This window comes from Piliocolobus tephrosceles, chromosome 1 (genome assembly GCF_002776525.5).
Source record: "Piliocolobus tephrosceles isolate RC106 chromosome 1, ASM277652v3, whole genome shotgun sequence".
Taxonomy (NCBI): domain Eukaryota; kingdom Metazoa; phylum Chordata; class Mammalia; order Primates; family Cercopithecidae; genus Piliocolobus; species Piliocolobus tephrosceles.
In genome coordinates, this window is record NC_045434.1 from 81,501,709 (window position 1) to 81,524,214 (window position 22,506).

Below are 22,506 nucleotides of genomic sequence, written 5' to 3' on the forward strand. Positions count from 1 at the left end.
CTGGAGTGCAGTGGCGTGATCTCAGCTCACTGCAACCTCTGCCTCCCAGGGTTCAAATGTTTCTCCTGCCTCAGCCTCTGAGGCAGCTGGGATTATAAGCACCTGCCACCATGTCTGGCTGATTTTCATATTTTCAGTTGAGATGGGGTTTCACCATGTTGGCCCAGCTGGTCTCAAACTCTGACCTCAAGTGATCCACCCGCCTTGGCCTCCCAAAGTATTGGGATTACAGGCATGAGCCACTGCGCCCGGCCTGATTTTATTTTAATTGAGTAATTTTAATTACACTTAAGTGTTTCTAAATGCTTGGCAACATGCTGAGTACTTCATTTGAATTATTTTACTAAACTCTCACAATAATCCTATGGGTAAAGTGCCTTTATATACCCTGTATTTACAGGTGAAAAAACTGAGGTCAGGGAAGAGATCACAAGGCTTTTGAACTGTGCCATGGGCCTGAGTTAACCTGTCAGCTGAAATGAGTTTTAGAGATTCTGGATTTTACTTTGCTGTCCAAGAGATACCCTCTATTTATAGTTGGCTTCAGTAATCAAGTTAATAACCAATAACAATTATATTCAGCTGATTTTATTAGAAACTATCAGCAATCCTAAAAATAGTCTCTGTTGGTTATCATGTTGATTCTTTTTCTTTTTTTTCCCCCCCAAGGCAGAATCTGTTGCCCAGAAGTGCAGTGGCACATCCTTGGCTCACTGCAACCTCTGCCTCCTGGGTTCAAGCAATTCTCCTGCCTCAGTCTCCTGAATAGCTAGGACTACAGGTGTGCACCACCATGCCCAGTTAAATTTTTTTTTTTAGTAGAGACAAGGTTTCACCCTGTTGGCCAGGCTGGTCTTGAACTCTTGACCTCAAATGATTCGCCTGCATTGGCCTCCCGAAGTGCTGGGATTACAGGGGTGAGCCACCATGCCCGGCTGTTGATTCTCATTTTTAAAGGGGCAAAGAGGGGCAAAGAGAGGCAAAGCTATGATTCTATTTAAAGGATCATTACTATTTATGCAAATCTCATCCCAAGACCACACTGGGGATGAGAGTTTACTAGTTTAAATGCTATTTTTCATGCATATAATTGAAAGGAACCAAGTTTAGGCAGTCAGAGGAGATGAAAGAGTGATATGGGACCTGAGTGCTCACTTCAGGAAACTCACAGCTACATCCTCCATGCTTAGACTTCAAGTCCCCAGACAGGATGCAGGAGAAGGAATTCAGTCTGTGCAGCCCTTTAGTTTGAAAATTTTTCAGTGGTTTGAGCCAAACTAAGCACCCCAGGTTACATCCCAGTGATAAAATTTAACTGGATTGTCTAAAACAGTCTGGTCTCTGGGAAAGCGTAAAGTTTTAAGATTTGGCGTGACTATGTGTCAGGTCCTACACAAGGGACAAGGATATAAAGCCAAATAAGACATAGTCCCTGCTTCCAAGAACCATACAATAATTTGTTTCCTCTGAGGGTAGCATGCACATGAACACATGAAACAATGCAGCTGTGACCAAGATTTGGCCTGGCCCTAGGGGAGCAGATGGGAGGGCCTCCTAAACCAGCTCAGGGGTGAGAAGGCTTGGGATTAGGGAGAGTATTCTGGAGGAAGGGGCCTGAGCTGAAATATGCACTTGGCTCATCTTGGAGCATCTGTAGCTACCCAGAGTTAAGAGTAGTAAAGAGCTTGGACCCTGATGTCAGCTGGAACTGAGGCTGAATCTTTGCTCTGCCAGTTATTAGCTATGTGACTTAGGTGAGTTACTTGTCCTCTCCAAGTCTCGGTTTTCTGATCTGTAAAATAGGAAGATGATAACACCAACTTTCATGGGGGTATTGTGATGAATCAAATAATGTACGTGAAGCTCTTAGCTTCACAGTGCTCAATTGATGGCAGTGTTATTGTTGTTAAATGTTTGTCTAAGAGTCCCATTGTTATAGGACCAACAGGTTCATCTGCTCTCTGTGCAATAATAGACCAATACACTGAGACAGGGTTTCCAGCAGAGAAAGAGTTTAACAATTGCAAGGCAGCCAAGAAAGGAGATGGAAGTAGACCATCAAATTCATCTTCTGAAGGAGTTTTGGGCTGAGGTTTACAAGATAATTGCAGAGGGCAAGGGGCTGGAAAACTGGGGTTGTGGATTGGTTGTGGTGAGGAGGATGAAATTATCAGGATGTGGAAACCGCATTCTTTGCAAAGTCAGTTTCTCATGGGGTCCTTCAGACCAGCTGATGTCAGTAGTGTCACTGGTGTGCAGGACCTGAAAGAATATCTCAAATAGAAAAATTAACATTTCATAATGCTCAAGTTGTTATCTATAGAGCAGTTATGGGGAACGCTAATCTAGGGTCCATGTGATTCTGAGGCAATAGGCATCAAACAGCTTTGAGAAAGTGGGCTAGAGAGCAGGCTGGCCTCACAATGAATGCTGAGTGTGCTGCAAGCTGGATTTATTTTCATTTCTCTCCCCCTCTTCTTCCCTGATTAACTTTATAAAATTTATAAGGAATTTTTCACCATGTGATGGCTGCTGGGCAGGAGCTCAGTCTCTCGTGTGGGCAACCAGGGGTGTAATTTCAGAAGAGTCAGGGTCACCAGATCCCTCTGGAGCCCCTAAGCCCCTCCTTTATCCTCTCTTAATGTTAGAATGCTATTGACACAAGACAAAGCCTTCCATTTTGTAATCCCATGAGCATTAACCAGGAAGCCATCCAGGAGAAGGCAATTTCAGAGGATAAATCTGCTCCAGGCTTTTTTTCCTCAAAGTAGTTTCTGCACAAACAGCATTACTACCACGTGGGTCATGGTGGAAGGCAGAAAGACAGGAAAAGAATGAGGAGAAAGAAAGTTGGAGGACACAGAATCAAAATTCCCCTGGATTTGCCCAGGTATATGCTTGGTAGTAGCGTGCTTGGGAGGAAAACAGATGGGGAGCTGGCAGGGTCACTCCCTGCATGGTTTGGGTGGACTTGTGCTCCTGGCTATCAGTCAGGTCTCATCCTAGGACCCTGCAGCCTGAGCAAGTGGCCAGCTCAGTAGGGGCTGGGAGTCTGGGCTCCTTGGGAAGCTCCATTGCTTATCTTGCTCCCCTTGGCCAGGCCCATTTCCTCATTTTTCCAAAGCTGGAGTCCAGCGATGTGGGGACAGTCTGGTCAGATAGTGGCTCCTTCAACCAAATATTCTGTTGCCAACAGAAGCCTGAAGAATATGATACCAAAGGGCTGGGCAGGGGTGTGGGTTTTTCCTGATGGCAGCCTTGGGTGTCGATTTATCTGATTTCTTTGACATTTTCTTCCAGTATTTCCCCCTCTTGGGGTAAAACATTTCCCTGAATCACTGGCATTGCTTTCCTACAATGGACTCTAGGGTATTGGCCAGTGACTCACGAATTGCAACTGAACCAAGAAGACCTCATTTCTAGGGTGGCACTGTCCCAGTGAAGATCCTGGTCCTGGCCATGTCACTATCTCTGTCAATTCCCAGTCCTGACCTTCTGGTCTTTCATTCTCACACAGCCTTGAGTTGTGTCGTAACACCTCTCTCCACTTGGAGTTGATTGCTTTTCTGTCCTTTGAGGCCAAGTGGAGTTATATAAATCACCCATTGCAGGTGAGCAGGAACAATATTTTACCGGAAGGGCTGACCTATATCCAAATAGCCATGTCTAAAATGCAAAAGTGGTGGATAAAAATAAGCTGTGCTCATTAGATGGCTCACTGCCCTATATAGCTGCTCAAAAACCTATGTCTTGTTCTGCCCAAGTGTAAATAGTTTCCCTATTTAGAAATGGCACAGTGGGAGGTAAATGAATTGGCTAGGAGAAACCAGTCATAACTCATCACATTGAGAAGCTTAAAAACTCTTTATGTGAAATATACTAATGCTGTGAGTTGCTGAAAGCCAGGCCGTGTGCTGGGAGCTTTACATACATTATCTTATTTAATCCTTCCACCGACTCTGCTAGGTTCTCCTTGTTCTATTTTACAGATGAGGAAAGTAGGCTCAGCAAAGTTAGGTTAAGCTTGCTCAGGGTCATGCAGATAGTGATAGTGAAATTGGCAATCAAATATTGGTCTCTCTTGTTGGGACAAAGCCCAGTGTTCTTCTCACTGAACCTCACTGCTAGGGATTGGCCAGGATGATTAGGTTATCAGGTACATTTAGAGACCTGGTCTCTTATTATTGTCAAATGACTTTTGGTCTGATCCTTGACTGAAAGGTGTTCTGCAGTGAGGCTGCTTATAAGGAGAATAAAGCTTGAAATTAAATTCCCTCTTGCCATGGTCATGTCCATCCCTCGCTTCCCTGGATCTCAGCCCATTGGCAGGGCTCCTGTACCCTAACTGATGACCCATGTGGTAATGACACTGTTGTACCCTGCCTGCCTCTATGCACTGATCTTTCCTGGATTTCCTAATGAGAATGGTCATTCGGATTTTGAAGCAGTCTGATAAATAGTGCCCGTATTCCCTGTCCAGATTCTGAATCAGAAATGAGGCAAAGAGTAAGGAAGCTGTAGGCCAAATCTCATCTTAGTTATAAATAAGGGCTAGATTGGAGAATGTAGTTTACTGCAGGAGCAAAATGAACTTTTGTTGCAGGGGAGTAGGAAACAAAATCCAAGATGAAGGTTGGCTTGCAGAAGTTTATTAGTTCTTTTGGGATCTACACCCATAGGAGGGGAAGGAATGGAAGCAGGATTGGCAGAGGGAAAAGTCAAGCAGTACTGCAGTCTTATCAAAGGTCTCAACCAATCCTGTGGAGCATGTTGGGTCTTTATACTTTTTTTTTGTTTTAATCTGGTCTTCATTTTTACTGAAGTTATCCATGATGAAAAACTCTCAATTGTTATCCTATGGTTACTACAAACAGCAGATCCTGGCTATGACCACTGTACCAACTGCCAGCTACTATGAGGCAATGACTTACAACCCTTCTGGCTTTAAAAAAGTTATTAACTAAAAAAAAAAAAATGCTAATACTGCTATCTGTGAATATTTTAGTTTGAAATAATATCTGTTCATATTTTACTTTGGAAGATGAGTCTCTGAAACCCTCCCAAATTAGTTATGTCCTCCTCTTTATTTGCAGCACTCATAGTTGTGTTTATTACTTTTTTCATTGACAAATAAAAATTTTATACATTTCTTGTGTACATGATATTTTGAAATATGTATACATTGTGGAATGGCTAAATGGAGCTATTTAACATATGCATTACCTCACGTACTTACAATTTTTTGTGGTAAGAACGCATAAAATCTACTTTCTTAGCAATTTTCAAGACTCTAATAGATTGTTATTAATGATAGTCACTATGTTGTACAATTGTTCTCTTGAATCTATACTTCTATATGGACTGGTCATTGGGTTCAGGCTGCTTCTGAAAAGTGGGTGTGACCTGGGGAGGCAGCAATCTTCAGTCAAAGGCAATTCCCAGAGAGGGCTATTCGCTGAGGGCTGTCAGCCAGCAGCACTCACCATACAAGGAGAGAAGACCTTCAGTCCCCAAGATGGATCTTGGAGGCTCATGACAGCATTCACTACATGGACCTATATTTCATACATTTCCGGAAGCAGTGTCTCCAGCATTCGCACAGCCTTGTTTCCTGGAAGGGGATTACAAAATAAAGATTAGTGGGACAAACTACAGCTTCCGTTGCAACTGATATTCATTGTCTCTCTCATCCTCAGGAAATACCTCTGCTGGTTGAGTCACACTTCTTGCCAGTTGGTGTGACTTAGACCCTCATCTCTAATGACTCAAGTCCCTGGACACTGCCTCAGGGTCTGGTTGAGGAACTTGCACATTGATCATTAAAACTGGTCAGAGGAAGTGCCAAGAGGTGCACAGCAGATCATCTGGGTGCCAGATTTCCTTGTGTCCCTACTGGGCACAGCAGCTCTCTCTCCTCCTGCTGGTCAGGGCCAATTTCCTCTGCCACGGTGGTGACACCACTTCTTGTGAGGTTCCTTGGCACAGGCCCCAAGTGTCCTGGCAGCATGTGCTACATCCTTTGGTAGGAATGTTCCCCCTCTGGAACCTGGACCTCTAAACCTGAAAAGCCCAGAATAGAAGGGATAGGAAGCACAAAGTCCCCAGTGGGTTACAAGCAGTGACAGTAAATGGGGCCATGCCACTATAGTTTCCTACTACTGAACCCCGGAATTAGGTTCGGTAACTCACCCAATCACAGCCCAGTTGGGCCTGGAAATGGTGAAGCAGGGGGGATCAGAGTTACATCAGCTTCCTCCTCCTCCCTTACCCCGACTTCGTTCTCATACAAGGACAGACTTGGCTCCTGGAAGAACAATGGAGGATGTGTACTCTTTGGGGACAGTTTTTTTTTTTTTTTTTTGAGACAGAATTTTGCTCTTGTTGCCCAGGCTGGAGTGCAATGGCACAATCTCAGCTCACTGCAGCCTCCGCCTCCCGGCTTCAAGCGATTCTCCTGCCTCAGCCTCCTCAGTAGCTGGGATTACAGGCATGTGCCACCATGCTCAGCTAATTTTGTATTTTTAGTAGAGATGGAGTTTCTCCATGTTGGTCAGGCTGGTCTAGAGCTCCCAACCTCAGGTGATCCTCCTGCCTCGACCTCGCAAAGTGCTGGGATTACAGGCATGAGCCACCGCGCTGGCCAACAGTTTTATTCTTAAGAGGAAAAGGGAGCAACTGAGCCAAGCATATCCAATTTGCTCTTCCCAAGTTAATCGATGAGGTATCACCTAACTTTCCCTGTGGCAGAGTGAGTGCGGTGGGGGAGAGATGCTGACAGTGTTATGCCAATGGGGCTCCCTCCACTTGGAAGGAAACAGCAAGGACTGTGAAGAATTTTCTTTCTTCAAAAGCTCCAAAGTGTTGTTTATTGAGCACTTACTCTTTGCCAAGCTCCCTGCTCAGTACTTTTCTTCAGTTATTTTCACAACAATCCTTTGAGGTGGGGACTATTTTTGCCTCCAGTTTATTGATGATTAAATAAAGTACATCCCTGTAAATAAATTGACCGAGAGTCAAACCCAGTCAGGCCCCATGGCCCAGGCTCCAAACCACTAATTTAGCAGCTCTTTGGCTGGTTTGCTTAGGAATCATCTGGGGTAGTTTGTGACAACTCAGATCCTGGACCCACCTTCAAAGATTCTGATGGGCTTGAGGTAAGGTCCAGGAATCTGAATTTTTAAAATAATTTAATTTAATTTAATGTTAAGTTCTGGGATACATGTGCAGGACGTGCAGGTTTGTGTGCCATGGTGGTTTGCTGCATCTATCAACCCATCACCTAGGTATTAAGCCCCACGTGCATTAGCTATTTATCTTGATGCTCTCCCTTTCCTTGCACCCTCCATGACAGGTCCTAGTGTGTGTTGTTTCCCTCCCTGTGTCCATGTGTTCTCACTGTTCAGCTCCCAGTTATAAGTGAGAACATGCGGTGTTTGGTTTTCTGTTCCTGTGTCAGTGTGCTGAGGATAATGGCTTCTAGCTTCATTCATGTCCTTGCAAAGGACATGATCTTGTTCCTTTTTATGGCTGCATAGTATTCCGTGGTGTATATGTACCACATTTTCTTTATCCAGTCTATCATTGATGGGCATTTGAGTTGATTCTATGTCTTTGCTATCATGCACAGGGCTGGAATGAACATATGAATTCATGCATCTTTATAATAGAATGATTTATATTCCTTTGGGTATATACCCAGTAATGGGATTGCTGGGTCAAATGGTATTTCTGGTTCTAGGTCTTTGAGGAATCACCACACTGTCTTCCACAATGGTTGACCTAATTTACATTTCCACCAACAGTGTAAAAGCATTCCTATTTCTCTAGGAATCTGAATTTTTAACAGGTTTTTCTTTACCCCCTGCCAGGAGAATATGATTTAAGTGACATGACCCCCATCCTTTGAGAAATACTTCCTGATACTATACTTTCTTCTCATGTGTAAGCCCAGGGCATGAAAATGAATAAATGCTACCCAATAATTGGGCATCTTTTCTGTTTCCACTGCTGGAGGGAGGGGCAGATGGGTTGGAGGAGCACAATGTGAAGATAGGCAGGTTCACCTTGCTTTTATGGAGCATGGATCACCAAAGATAATGTAGCACACCATAGGCGGAGGGGCTAAACCATGTGACTCAGACTGGAAACACTCTAAGAATTTAGAAAACAGAGCCTCTACTTTAGTGGGACCTGAGTGGTCAGCAAAGGACTTAGTAGGCAAGCTGGGCTGGTGAGGGGGATACAGCACGTGGGAGTAAGACAGGGAGGAGCTACTTGGAGAATATGTCTAAGGGAAGGAGATTAGACGTGGGGAACTGTAAGAACAGATGTGATATGGGAAGTAGAAGCAGAGACACATGAGATTATGTCGGCAGTAAGCAGATGCACAGTAGCACGGGGTGTCAGCCTTCTCATTGTGGAAAGCATGAGCCTCAGCCCCAGAAGAACGTGAAACATCCACAGAGAGCCTGAGAAACCATTAAGACCAAAAAAGAGATAATGGAGCAGCAGCATCCAGTGCATGTTCGACAAGCGTGTATTGCGCGTGTATTGTCAGTACTTACGATGCAGGGAGGACTAAGACTCTGTTCCCACTCTCCATAAGACACTACCAAAGTGTAGAGTTAAGGAAGACAACTTCCTTGCGTTCATTTCTTTCGTATATTTAACTAAGTTTTTTAAAAAATTTTATTTTCGAAGCACATAAGGCAGACTTTGTTAGCTTTGAGGGGAATCTATGCTGGGTAGGGAAGTGGTAAGAAAAGGATGAAAAGAGAAACAGTCTTTTCTCCTAACAAATTAATGCTTGAATAGGGGGAATAAGACATAATAGGATGTAGACATAATAGGATGTAGAAGCTAAGACTGGATTCCAGTCTTCTGGGATTCCAAGTTCTTCTGCACAAGCTTAATGACAATAAGATTGCTTCTGACTTCACTCCTCGCCTTGACCACACAGATGCAAGGTTTTGGCTGTGTTAGGTCATTGCATGGGGAAAGGTGTCAGTCAGTGTTGGGCAAAAGCAGAGGCAGGATCTGAGGGCAGGACAAACTGGGGGCTCCTGCTTGATTGTCTCTCTTTGGGAGCAAGTTGTGTCCCTAGCCTTTCAGACTTAGGCAGAGAGGAGATTTCAAGTCAGATGGTGCCTGTACAGTCTATGGAATAGGTCCTGTCTTGAAGCTAATGAGGTCTGGAGTTGATGTTGCCTGCGTCTCCTTTCTGTGATCACTTTCATGTCACTCACCCATCCCAGATGCCATGGTGTTCTCAATGCCCCAGTTCGGGGGTTTCCTGCCCCATTCCACCTTTCCCTTCCTGATCCTCAAGAAAACTGACTTCTTTTCCTAGGTCCTAGGCCCCCTGTCTCCACTTTGTAAGGGGCATTCTGAGCATGGAGGCTAATCAAGATATTCTGTGTCCAATGGAAGCCTAACGTGCCACCCCTTCCAAGGGCAGTGCATTTTAACTCAGACCCAATGCCCCAACCAAATGAAAGATCTCTAATCTGGAATTTTCAACAATGGGGCTGCTGGGTCAGGGTGCACCAGATCTCAGGAGGTTTTTCCAGAAGCCTTTCAAATGCCCCAAGAGGCTGAGTGGTCCACCAAGTGCCTGCGTGTGTGCAATCAGGAAGCTTGAGTCTGGGTTCTCTCCTGGGGCAAGTCGCTACAACTCCCAGACCCTCATTTCTGCTATTTGTAAAATGGAGAAGACACCTCCTATGATGTCAAGTGACCGACTTGTTCCCAGGTAAAAATGAAATGGAAAGCTGCTTTGTGAACCAAAATGCGTGCTTTTCTTACAGTGTGGGGATGCTGGCTGGCAACGGCTGTGAAGTGCAAGGCCAGGGGAGGCAAGAGGGTGCTGGTGGGAGGAGAACTGCGGAAGCAGAGTAATCTGCAGAGTTAAAAGCAGGCTGTGTAAGGAAGGGGCAGGTGGCCTTTCCAGAAATCTGTACATGGCTGTCTAATTGCACACAGCATGGGATTTAATGCAATCTGCATGACAGTTCCCTGCCTCCAGCCCCTCCTTCCATCACCCCTGCAGCTGATGGAGAAGTTGAGTTTAGGCATTAAAAGGGTCGTTTTGCAGCAGAAGAAGTTATTTCTGCTACCTTGTCTCTTATCATTAAAAAAAGAATAGAGAAACTTCCAGAAACGTTATTTTGAGGAGAGGGGCTTGGTTCATCTGCTGACAATGAGGCAGTGAGAGGAAGACACTAGAGAAGGCAGCTCTACATGGAGGGATCTGGGTGGGTGCTGTAAGTCCCAAGGACCCCACAAGACTGCCCACCTGGGCTGACCTTAGCAAAGACTGGACCAGCTTGGCAATTATTCAGAGACTATTAAGTGCGTGTTGCTTGTGGATTAATTAGTTTAGAAGAAGGAAGGAATTAAGTGGCATCTTAACATGATGGGAGGCTTTATGATATTATGAACCACATTTAATCTAGCCTCTCTGATAAATTTATAAGCACACTTAGCAAATAATTGCATCCAATTATAATTGCAATTATGGCTGGAGGTAGCTGCAAGTGGTCTTAACACAAGCAAGTCACAGTCTCAAGGATGTGTAATTCACATCAAATATACAGGGCATTTCAGACCCGGTGGGGTTGGGAGAAGGAGGAAGGGAAGAGCAGGAGGAATTGAACAAGGATGCAAGAGAAAAAAATGAAGAAACAGAGAAGGCATAACAATGTCCTTTCCTCTGCTGATTGAAATTCAGTAGAGAAGCAAAGAAACTGTGAAAACATGGAAATGCAGAGTAGACAATAAAGATTTAATCCCCAAATGAAATTAGTGAGTGGATCTTCCATCACAATGAACACAATGAACCTGTATTGACCTCTGAATTAATTTTCATCTCAGTTCAAAAAGCACTTGTCTTTTACCAGCTATCCGGAGACGACACACACAGTTGCCTTCATTTGGGTTGTGTTGATCCCAGGTTTCTGGAAAGCTTGTCCTTACTCACTTCAAAGGATTATAGTTTCTACTCTCTCACTCAAAGAGTAATCCGTTCAGCAGGGTGAAGAGAAAGCCTCGCTGACTACAATCAGATAATGTTGTTGAAAGTCCTTCCAATAAGCCGTCTCATTTAAGGCTACATGAAACCTGAAGAAAAGGGCTGATAAAATTGGAACATACGGTCTTTACACTGTGTCCAGCATGGGTAAAAATGATGCCTTAGTAATACCTTAAATTATAAAGGGATTTATCCTTAGGAAGATGTTTAGAGCTAGTGGTTTCCACCATTAGAATCACCCAGAGAGCTAAAAAAAAAAAAAAAAAAAAAAAAGGCCAAATGCCCCCACAGCTCCACTCCTCAAGATTTTGATTTAATTGATGTAGGGTGGGTTGCGAGCTTGGGTATTTGTTAATCTGCCCAGGTGGTTTTTTATACAGCTAAAGTAGGGAAATGCTGACTTATAGAGTTCACCTGACTGCAGTTCCTTATTGCAGAGGCAGGGCCCACTCTTAGACGTTGATATTTAGTAGGTTTAGGGTAGGCCTGAGAATCTGCATTTCTAACAAGTTCCAGGGTTGTGGTGATGCTGCTGGACCTAAGGACTTCTCTTTGAGAACCACTGTCCTATAGTATTGTGTATGAACCCTGGCCCTTCAGCTTTCTGATGGTTAAACGTGGCCATGCCCAGTGACCTGCAAAGGTGAACTATGGCTGTGGTTCCAGCACCATTTTGGATCCTCCCTGAGTTGCTCCAAATTGGCTTCTTTTCTCCTCTGAGTTCTACCTGGCTCCTGACCCATGGCATCCTTCCCCACGATCCAGCAGCATTTGGCTTTTGGCTTGGCTTCCCTGGCTCAGACTCTCTCAGCATTTCTTCAGGTCTTGCCTTGGTCTTTCCCCTCTGACTGTGCTCCTGGATGGCTAAGAAAGGATTCCTGCCTGGGCGCTGTGGCTCCTGCCTGTAATCTCAGCATTTTGGGAGGCCGAGGCAGGCAGATCACCTGAGGTCAGGAGATCGACACCAACCTGAACAACATGGAGAAACTCCATCTCTGAGAAAAATACAAAATTAGATGGGCATGGTGGTGCATGCCTGTAATCCCAGCTACTTGGGAAGCTGAGACAGGAGAATCACTTGAACCCAGGAGGCGGAGGTTGCGGTGAGCCGAGATCACATCATTGCACTCCAGCCTGGGCAACAAGAGGGAAACTCTGTCTCAAAAAAAAAAAAAAAAAAAAAAAAGAATGGATCCCTATCCCAAGCTGCTGTCCCTGGAGCAACCCTCCAGCAAGGGCTCAGTTGCCATGCCTCCTTTGCCCCTACAAGGGCTGAAAGGAAGATGGATGGTGACAATGCAAACAGTGAGGATACCAGTGTGTTTCTCAACATTGTTCTCATGTTTCTGTCAGTTATCTTATATTCCCAATAACAATCATAATAATACTGATAGCTAAGGCTCTTTGAATCTACACCATGTGCCAGGCATATGGTATGCCAAATACTTACATGGATAATTTCCCTTTCTGTTTTCTTTTTTGCCCAACTTTACTATAAGTCACCTGAGGCCAAGGATTATGTAATTCACAGGTTGCCGCTGTAATATAATGGAACTGATGGTCTTGTGTGTCATTTAGTTAGCCCCCTCGCTTTATAATATGTAGTACTTCTCTGATTGACTTGAGTAGTTTAAAGAGAGAGGAAAATATGAAGCTATGTAACAGGGCAGTCATTTGCTGCTGGACATTGCTGTGAATGTTCATGCTAATCCCACCAGCTGGGAGCATGCTGTTGACTTCCTGTCTTCTTGTGTAGTGGATACACTGCTAAGGCTGCTGTGCTGAACACAGGGTTAGTTGCAAGGTGGACTGGAATACTTCCCTTCACACTCTATTAGGGATCCACTACCTTCTGCAGTAAGCACTGACGGCATGCATAGAAGTGACATCTATAACTACATCTCTCTTCATCTTGGGACGTCTGAAACATGAAGAAAGCCTGATATTGATAGCAATTGTGTGGTTTAGCCGATAGGCAAAGACCCTCAGATTATTTGGCAGTCAAAGGTTCTGGAGTTGCTCTCATCAACTCTCAGGACAGCAAAGGCTTGTCCTAAGGCACAGAGTGAATGTCCAGTCTCCACTCTAAAGTTGTGTTTACATATTTGACGTGTGACTCACCCTTGTAATGGATTCGGGCTATTTCTGAGAGTGGTGTCTGAAGTATCTGAAGGGCTTTCAAGTAGGGATAATTTATAAAATTGGCTAAAGTGACATTAAGGAGAATAACTGTACATAAATTTCAAGTTAGTAAGTTTTAATTAAAATTTTAAAAATTGTGTTGGGGGGCAACATTTGATTCTTCCGTTAGACTAACATAGAAATGACTTTCTTCTGGCTAGGGAGTACCAGTCTTAACACGTGTGGAAACCATTGTAGCTGATTCTATTTTCATTTTTATTCTATCACATCAGAGGGTACATGTAGGGGGATCCAGGGATGGAATTCCCCTACAGTGGGTCTTCTAATTAATCCAGAGTCCTAGAAAAAGATCACAGATCTTTTCTTCAGCTCATTCATTCAGTCTAACCAGCATGACAGGCCACCTGTGCACTGGGCCAGCCCTCTGGTTCATAGGGCCAGACATCTGGACAGCAAGCTAATTTGAAACCCCAATAGTGTGAGCACCTCAGGAGTTAGATTCTAAGGTAGGACTGGGAATGGGTTAGAAAGGAGTGCCTTAGTCAAAATTTTTGTATTCAATTTGGGTTAGAGTAAGTGAATAGAATCGAATGGAAAAGATTCTGGAGAATGGCAACTAAAAACAGGTGTTTTAAAAAATCTTGGGGAGCTTCTTCACATTGTTACCTATTGTTCGTTATGCTTAGTCAATTTAAGGCTCAGTAAAGTTTAAAGAAATGTTTTAAGGCATGGAATTTTTTCAAGCTTTTAAGAAACAAATGACTTCCATGCTAATTTCATTTATAGAAGACGCAAAGCCCCCAATCTGTTCTACAAAGCAAAACAAAACACAGAAAGCAAATGACCAGCTTCGCTTCTGAATATAGACGAAGACATTCTAAATAAAACATTAGCAAATAGAATGCAGTCTTATTTCCCATAATGCAGTGGGGTGGATGCCAGGAATGATAGGAGTATTCGAATTCAGCAAATACATTCATAGAGCTCATAAGGACCTTACTGGTATTGAGGGCTGTCGGGACTACAAAGTGGGAGCCCTCGCAAGGTCTTGAACACAGTGAGGTGATGTGATACGTGGTTTAAGTCGACCACTTTGGCTACTGTGTGAAGAAGTGATTTAAGGGAGGCAAGAAACTGGGAGTGAGTTAGGAGGTGTGGTGAGCAGAGTAACGGCCCACAAAGATGTCCACATCCAAATCCTTGGAACCTGTGAAAATGTTATTTTACATGACAAGGAGCAATTAAAGTTACAGATGGAACTATGGTTGCTAATCAGCTGACCGTGAGGTGGGGAGATGATCTTGGATTATCCAGGTGCATAATGAAATCACAAGGGTCCTTATAAGTGAGAGGAAGGCAGGAGAGAGGCAGGCAGGGTGATGCAGTGTGAGAAAGACTTGCCCAACTATTGTTGGCTTTGAGATGGAAGGGGCCATGAGCCATAAAATGCGAGTCATCTGTAGAAGCTCAATAAGGCAAGAAAATGACTTCTGCTTGGAGTCTCCAGATGGAAAGCAGCCCTGCTGACACCTTGATTTTAGCCCAGTGAAATCCACTTCAGACCTCTGACCCTCAGAACTGTGAGAACATAAATCTGTGTTGTTTTAAGTCACTCAATTTGAGGAGTTTGTTGCAGTGGCAATAGGCTACTAATACAGGTTGACTACTGCAATAACCCAAGTGGGAGTTGGCAGCGGCTTGGATTGGAATGATGGCAGAGAAAGTGCCAGGAAGTGGTTAGATTCTGGACATGGTCTGAAGTGAAGTCAATGAGATTTACCAACAAACAAGGTATTTGATTGAGTTTGAGAGAACGAGAAGTCAATGTGAGTCTCAGTGGAGAGGAGACTTCGAGTTTCTGTAAAGAGGCAGTAGAATTTGAAAAAGTGCCCCTAAGAGACTGAGCACTTTCTTTTTCCCCCTTCCAGCCCTGCCCCTCATCATACCCAAAGACCAGTGATCTAGACTGAAACCATGCCAAATGGGTTTTGTGGACCATTTTTCTAGACCTACCCTCCAAAGGTTGGCCTTTAAGATATTATCACCTTGATGAAAAGAATGATCAAGAAACAAGTTACTGAATTATGAGATTTACAGCATCTTTCCTATCCTCCTGACTGTGAAAGAAAGAGAATCCTTGAACCTCCCTCCTCCCTTTCTTTCCAAGGGAAACTTTGAATTTGTTAGCTCAATGCCTGGGCAGGAACATCTACTGGGAGAGGCTAGAACATTTCCATCAAAGAGGAGGCAAATATCTAGTGAGAGAAAAAAGTAGTTCCAAGAGGGGGAGCTGGGGAGACCGCTGGCTTTTGCCATGCCTCCTTTGCCCCTACAAGGGCTGAAAGGAAGATGGATGGTGACAATGCAAACAGTGAGGATACTGGTGTGTTTTTCAACATTGTTTTCATGTTTCTGACAGAAACCTTATATTCCCAATAATACTCATAGCTAAAGCTCTTTGAATCCACACCATGTGCCAGGCATATGGTATGCTAAATACTTACATGGATAATTTCTAGACTTGAGTTGAGGAGTTGAGAGCCACCTGGATGGTTTACTGGAGAAGTGTTGACAGCAAGCTGGAAATGAAATGGAGAGAGACTCTTTGATCCACAAGGTCTATGAGCAAAATTGAAAGGAAAGAAAGGGAGAGAGGGTTTTAAGCTACGTTGTCATGGATTGGAACTGTATCTTCTGTGACATTCTTTGAGAACGTCGGTAAATATTGGCATTGCTTTTAAGTATATAGATGCAAAACATCTTACGCCCTATAACTCATTTGTTAATCTTCCTGTGCTACCCTTCTTTCTTCGAAATTGTAAGTCCTCAGATTGTCAGTCTGTTCTGTTTTCTTAGGTGCTAAAAAATGAAATTACATTGCTTAGCCTTGAAACTGTGCAACCTTTCAACTGCTGATGAAAACAACCTCATCAAGATGAAAATTTCTCCATTTTCCTGAAACTATCCTGCATCATAAAATTCATTGTGGGTGGTACCTCTAAAAATAAAAGACTTGTAAAAAATGTTTTTGCAATTCTTAATGGTCATCTTACTTAATAATTAGTTGTCGTGGTGAGGGAATAATGTTTAAGTCGATATCTCTGTTTTCTGAAAGGTGTCAGTGTTGTAAGTTTTCATTGATACTTTCTTCTTCCACAGGAATGGATATAAAGATAGGTAAAACCTAAGACTTTGTTAGGTTTCTTATTTTGAACAAAACGTTTGGGTATCTGGGTCTCATTCTCTGTTATTAGACACTTGTATTTGCTGAACCATGCTTCCTGGAATATAATGCTGAGTAGAGACTGGCCTCTGTAATAACTGATGGGCTCACAGAAAGAATTAATTTTCATAAACCTGGCAGAGAATGGGATTGAGCTGATTTCTCCGTACATCGTGGGGAGGTAAAGAAGTCATCCTGAGCAGTAGATTTCCACCACCATTCCCATCCCAAGCTGCATAGGAAAGAAGGGTTGGAGCGGTCCCGAAGCCATTTGAAGAAGGGCCATTTGTCAAGAGAGTACCTGTACCATCCAGCCCTCTTCACCTGCTTCCACTAGAGGCTCCTCCTCCAGTCATAGCCCCTCAGCTCTGTCCTTGAAGCTGTCTCTGGTTTTGACCCATTTCAGGGAAGAGTAAAATCAGGGAGCAAAAGCCTCACTTCTCCTGAGGTTAGTCAACTTTTCTTCCTATATTTTTTTCTTCTGTTGACTCAAGGACTTCTTAATAGCCTGGACTGTTGATGCCACAGTTAAGAGATATTAATGGAATATCAGGAAATTTTTCCCAGTATTTTCATGAAACTCTTCCTCTGACCCTTCTCATGGCTTGTGGTATCACCTTTCTCATTGAAAGCTCTATGTATTAATCATGCATTTTAATCTTCTGTATTTTCTGATGTTTTGATATCGGTGGCTTTGTTGATCCCAAAGGGATGTTTACTGCCAGGGCTAACTAGTTCTTAGAGATAGAAAAGGATGGGTCTGCACGTATACTTCTCATCTGGCCACTAACCAACCCCAAGCCCATATTCCCCAACCACTGCCTTTATCAGATGCTCACAGGGCTCTCACACTCTGGGCTGGAATTCCCCTGTCCTAACCGTCCCAGGACCAGGTCCTAGGCAACTCCGGACAGCTCCTAAACCTCACAGCGTGCCAGACTTATTCACACTAACCAACACTAAGTCCACTTATCCTGCCCTTCCTGTTCCTTCCAGTAGACACCACAGTAAAGGTCCTTCCACACTTCCTCCCTCACTCTGCCTGCTGACTGACCCTGGTGCTTCCCCATGTGGCCCCGTGTGGCGTGGCATGCACCCTCCTCTGAGGAACTGTGGGTGACATACTATCTTTTCAGTGGCAGTCAACTCCTGATCCCAAATCATAATAAATTCACCATGCCCATATAATAATAAAGCTTGCATTTTAAAACACCCCAGCCTAATGCTGGACACATAAGTGGTGCTCAATACATGTTCATTGAATCAATGGCCAATGAGATGAGCAACTCAGCAAATCAAGGCTCTTGGATGTAGCTGTTAGGAGACTCTGAAAGTGATCAGGAAATTATTTCAAATAAGCTCTACTCCAAGTTGACTAAATACCAGACCCAAAACTTATGGCCAAGGTTTATTTCACATCTTAAATTATGTTTGGCCATGTCCTTCAACCAAGCTTACCAGACCAAACTATACAAAGGTACAGATATGCATGGAAAGCTCTGGCACCCACAGCATGCCAGGAGCAAGACATGTCCAAAATTTTCTTATACTCAACAACACTGAAATACTCCTACCATTATCAAATCAATTCATTGTTCCCTTAGAGGAAAAGAGATTCCCCCCTACCCTCAAAATTACAGAACATTTTGCCCTTGGACCTCTTCTTCAGGAGTTTTGGATCTCTTCTTCAGGAGCTTCGGGCATCTTCTACTTGAATTCACAGGGCTGTTTCTGCACTTTCAAAGTGGGCTGACTCTAGGCCCAAGCCTCTTCCAAGGTTCCAGGGTGTTACCATGGTACTCAAGAATGTTGCAGCATTATTTAGAAAGAAAATCACCAAATATCTTAACCAAATGTGACTGACGCAGTAGCTAATAATCTGAAGAAATAATTATCTTACATAAGAGCTTATTAAGAAAAGACATCAAAATGGATATGATAAAATTGAACATCTGTTACTAATAAAACCTCTTAAAAATTAAGAATAGATGGACATTTTTTTCAACTAATTAAAAAGTATGACATTTAATCATCAGCCAGCATCATATGAAACAGTGAAATAGTGAAGAACTAGGCACAAAGTAAGGATGTTCATAACCACCATTGTTTATTTTTTGGGGTGTTCTGGCCAATTTGATATAAATAGAATAAAAAAGAAAGAGGCCTAACTATTGTTAAAGAGGAGAAAAAGGCTATTATTAATTGAAGGTAGAAATGCATCTATTGAAAATCCAAAGGAGTAAAACTGAGAAAAATATATGAGAATTAACGAACTCAGTAAGGTGGCTGATTGTGTAATAAATACATAAAATCAATAGCTTGCTTCTACAGTATTAAAAACAAGTTATAAAATATAATAAAAACTGGGATCCTGATTATAATAGCAGAAAAAGTACAAAATGCCTATAAGCAAACTTAATGATAAAATTGAATGATGTATTTGGAGAAAACTAAAAAATTACAAAATTTTATTGAGAATTATAAAAGAAAACTTGGGTAGAATTTTGGAATATGTGAAATATGTCAATTCTTTATAATTTAATTGCTGTATTTAATATATATTTAATTCAATAGTTCAATGTGATATTTTCATAAGTTGAAAAAAATCATTCCTACTTTCACCTGACAGAATAAGCAAGCAAGAACAGCAGTGAGTTAGGAAGGGAATATTAAATTATTAGGTATTAAAATTCAGAAAACTTCAGAAATTAAAAATGTGATATTTGTGCAAGAATAAAACAGGTACTCTTGCTATGAGCCACCATGGTATTCTTCATATATTTTCTTCAAAGCTGTTAGAAATACTATAATTAAGTAATTATTGGTTTACTATTTGTTTAGTAAGTCTGCTATCATCCTCCACTGTATCCAGACACTTAGACCAGTATCTGGCATGTGTAGGCACTGAATATTTACTAACTGAGTGAGTGGATAAACAGAAGAAAGCAAAGAAACATATTCTACTACATATAAGAATCTATTATTTGTCAATGGGAAAGAGAATATCTGTAATAAATGAATTTAGGTTCTATGATTAGAAAATTGAGAGATAAATTAGTTTATTCTCATTCCACATACTAAATTCCATACCTTTCATAAAGTAGACTGAATTCTTGATGGAATAAAAAGTTAAATATTAACAAATGCAAACTATAGAAAAAAACAGTGGATATTCACTAACCCTCTAAGCTTAGAATAGAGGGAAAAGATAATATAAATATAAACTTTAAAAACTTTTCTAGGCCCAACAATCCTGCACACAAACATAAACAAATGCCTCATATTTAAAATCTCCAAATTGAGGAAAAGATGGCAAAAATAGTAGAACACAATGTATGTCAAGATCCTTAAAAAATATTTGCATCCTCTGATATAGTGAAGTACCTATATCATCTGGACCAAAGGGAAGGGATCTTGGAACAATAAAGTTCTGGGTTTAATTATTGCTTAGCTTTGCATCTTAAAGCAAATTAACGTCTGAGTTTCAGTTTCCTCATCTACAAGTTGGGGATATTATTATTTACCTTGAAAAGTTGTGAGTAGGGATAATGCAAGTAAAATTCCTATAGTAAATGCTCAAAAAGTGATCATTATCATTAGCTATATTACTATTTTGTATCTAATACTCTATTTTAGAACAAAGCTAACTATGAGATTAGCTTTATGCAAAAAGGGTTGACATGAATTTTTTTTAATTTATTTTATTTATTTTTTTTTGAGACGGAGTCTCGCTCTGTCGTCCAGGCTGGAGTGCAGTGGCCGGATCTCAGCTCACTGCAAGCTCCGCCTCCCAGGTTTATGCCATTCTCCTGCCTCAGCCTCCCGAGTAGCTGGGACTACAGGCGCCCGCCACCTCACCCGGCTAGTTTTTTGTATTTTTTTTTTTGGTAGAGACGGGGTTTCACCGTGTTAGCCAGGATGGTCTCGATCTCCTGACCTCGTGATCCGCCTGTCTCGGCCTCCCAAAGTGCTGGGATTACAGGCTTGAGCCACCGCGCCCGGCCGACATGAATTTTTTATAGCAAGAAATATCCTAAATGTTCTCCTAAGGGGAACAGCTACATAAATTAAGATTCATCTTCTCACTGGAATATCATCCAGCCATAAAAATGAATGTTTATGAGGGTTATGTAATATCATGGGAAAATGCTTATGGCTCTTTAGTGGGAAAAAGCTGAGTAAGAAACTGCATTTGTAGTAGGTTTACAATGTTGTAAAATATATATGTATACATAAATAAAAGCCTGGAAGGAAACATAATAAAATGTTAACAATGACTGTGTTTGTGAAGACTATGGATGGTTTATTTCTAATAGTATTTTCTGCATTTCCGGTTTAAAGACTGAGTACAGCATATTTTTTGAAATAAGAATATATACATTGAGAGAAGGAAAAACAAAGACACTAAAAAAAATTGCTTTGGTAATCTGGATATTATTTAAAGAGTCAGTCTTGAGCAGTATGACTGAGGCTCAATATGACACCTCTCACCATCTGAAATGTTCTGAAAAGGGAGAAAAAATCTCTTAAGTTCTAAAACTGAAGACTTGTAAGTGACTTCATACATCATTAGAATCTCTGAGAATTCAGATGGGAATTTGAATTCCTGGGGAATTCAGAAGGATTGGAAGCACTGGTCAGTAGGAGCCTATTTTCTAGGAGCCAAATTCAAGAAAATTGATTGGCATCTTTAAGGTGTACTTGGGGAGGGACAAGCTTCCAGGATTCATAAAGAGTAACTCAATAGTGCAGTCTGCATTGCAATTCTGTCTTTTCCCTGCTTCCTTTTTCTCACCTTCTTCTCACCCCTCTCTCTATCATCCTCCACCCCTACATAGTCTAGGGGAGAATGTAAAATAGTACAGAATTTCCAGAGGGCAGCTCAGCAATATATATTTTTACCCTTTAATTTTTAAATTTTAATTTATGTATTTATAGTTATTGTAGAGATGGAGTCTCACTATGTTGCCCAGGCTGGTCTTGAACCCCTGGACCCAAGAGATCTTCCCAAAGTGTTGAGATCATAGGTGTGATCCATTGTGCCCAGCCCCTACATCCTTTAATTTAATAATTTCACAGTTATCAATCAATCCCAGTGAAATAAACAGAGAGGTGTAGGGGAAAAGGTATAAAAAAAGATACTGTTCATCAAGCTGTTTATCATAGCAGAAAGCAAAACACAAGATAAGGGCCAACATTGCTGGGGGAGCATTGGTTAAATAAATTAATATTTATATATTTGATGAACCAGTGTGTAACCATTAAAATGGTTTTGATATTATTTTATATGTTAAATGGGAAATGCAGTAAACTAAATTCCAGATACAATAGGACTCCAATTAAGTAAAAGAAAAAACACTCAAAATCCCTATAGATGTCTACCTATGTGAATATAAGTTGACCAGAAGGAATACTCCAGAAAGTTAACAATAGTTCTGTCTAGGTGGCATCATGATGAGAGATTATTAATTTCTTTATATTTTTTACATGTTTTCAAAAATTATTCTTACAGTAAGATACATTATTTTCACATGCACCAAAAAGGTATTATCTAACAAAGAAACAAAGATAGTAATTATTGTGGAAATGGAAGAATATTTGTTTCTAAGATGATTTATATTCTAAGGAGAAAACCGTTGTCCATCTCCTTGTCTTTTCAGTCCTTTCTGCACCTGGATATCCTCAGCATTAATAGTAACACCATCAACTCACTCACTGGACTTCATGAATGTGTGGTGGAGCCTCCTGAGGATTTAACTTTCAATACCCTGACTTACTGATGAGACTTGTAAATCAACAATAAAACTGGAAGGCCCCCTAACCATCTGCATTAGTCCATTCCTGAGCTGCTGTAAAGAACTGCCTGAGACTGGGTAATTTATAAAGAAAAGAGGTTTAATTGACTCACGGTTCTGAGAGATGTACAGGCCTCTGCTTCTGGGGTGGCCTCAAGAAACTTACAATCATAGTGGAAGGTGAAGGGGAAGCAAGCATGTCTTACATGGCAGGAGCAGGAGACAGAGGGTGGGGGATGTGCCACACACGTTTAAACAACCAGATTTCATGAGAACTCTATCATGAGACAGCACTTGGGGGATGCTGCTAAGCCTTT

The 22,506-nt window shown here is 42.0% G+C and overlaps 1 protein-coding gene across 1 annotated transcript in view; it reads left to right on the forward strand.

The window, feature by feature from the left end:
- CNIH3 (cornichon family AMPA receptor auxiliary protein 3) overlaps positions 1-22,234 on the forward strand; it is a 300,156-nt gene extending 277,922 nt beyond the window's left edge. Inside the window, exon 8 of the mRNA XM_023203656.1 lies at positions 22,055-22,234. Within this exon, the coding sequence (XP_023059424.1) occupies positions 22,055-22,151 (97 nt within the window). The 3' untranslated portion in view covers positions 22,152-22,234. The remainder of the gene's footprint in view (positions 1-22,054) is intronic.
- The last annotated feature ends 272 nt before the right edge of the window (positions 22,235-22,506 follow it).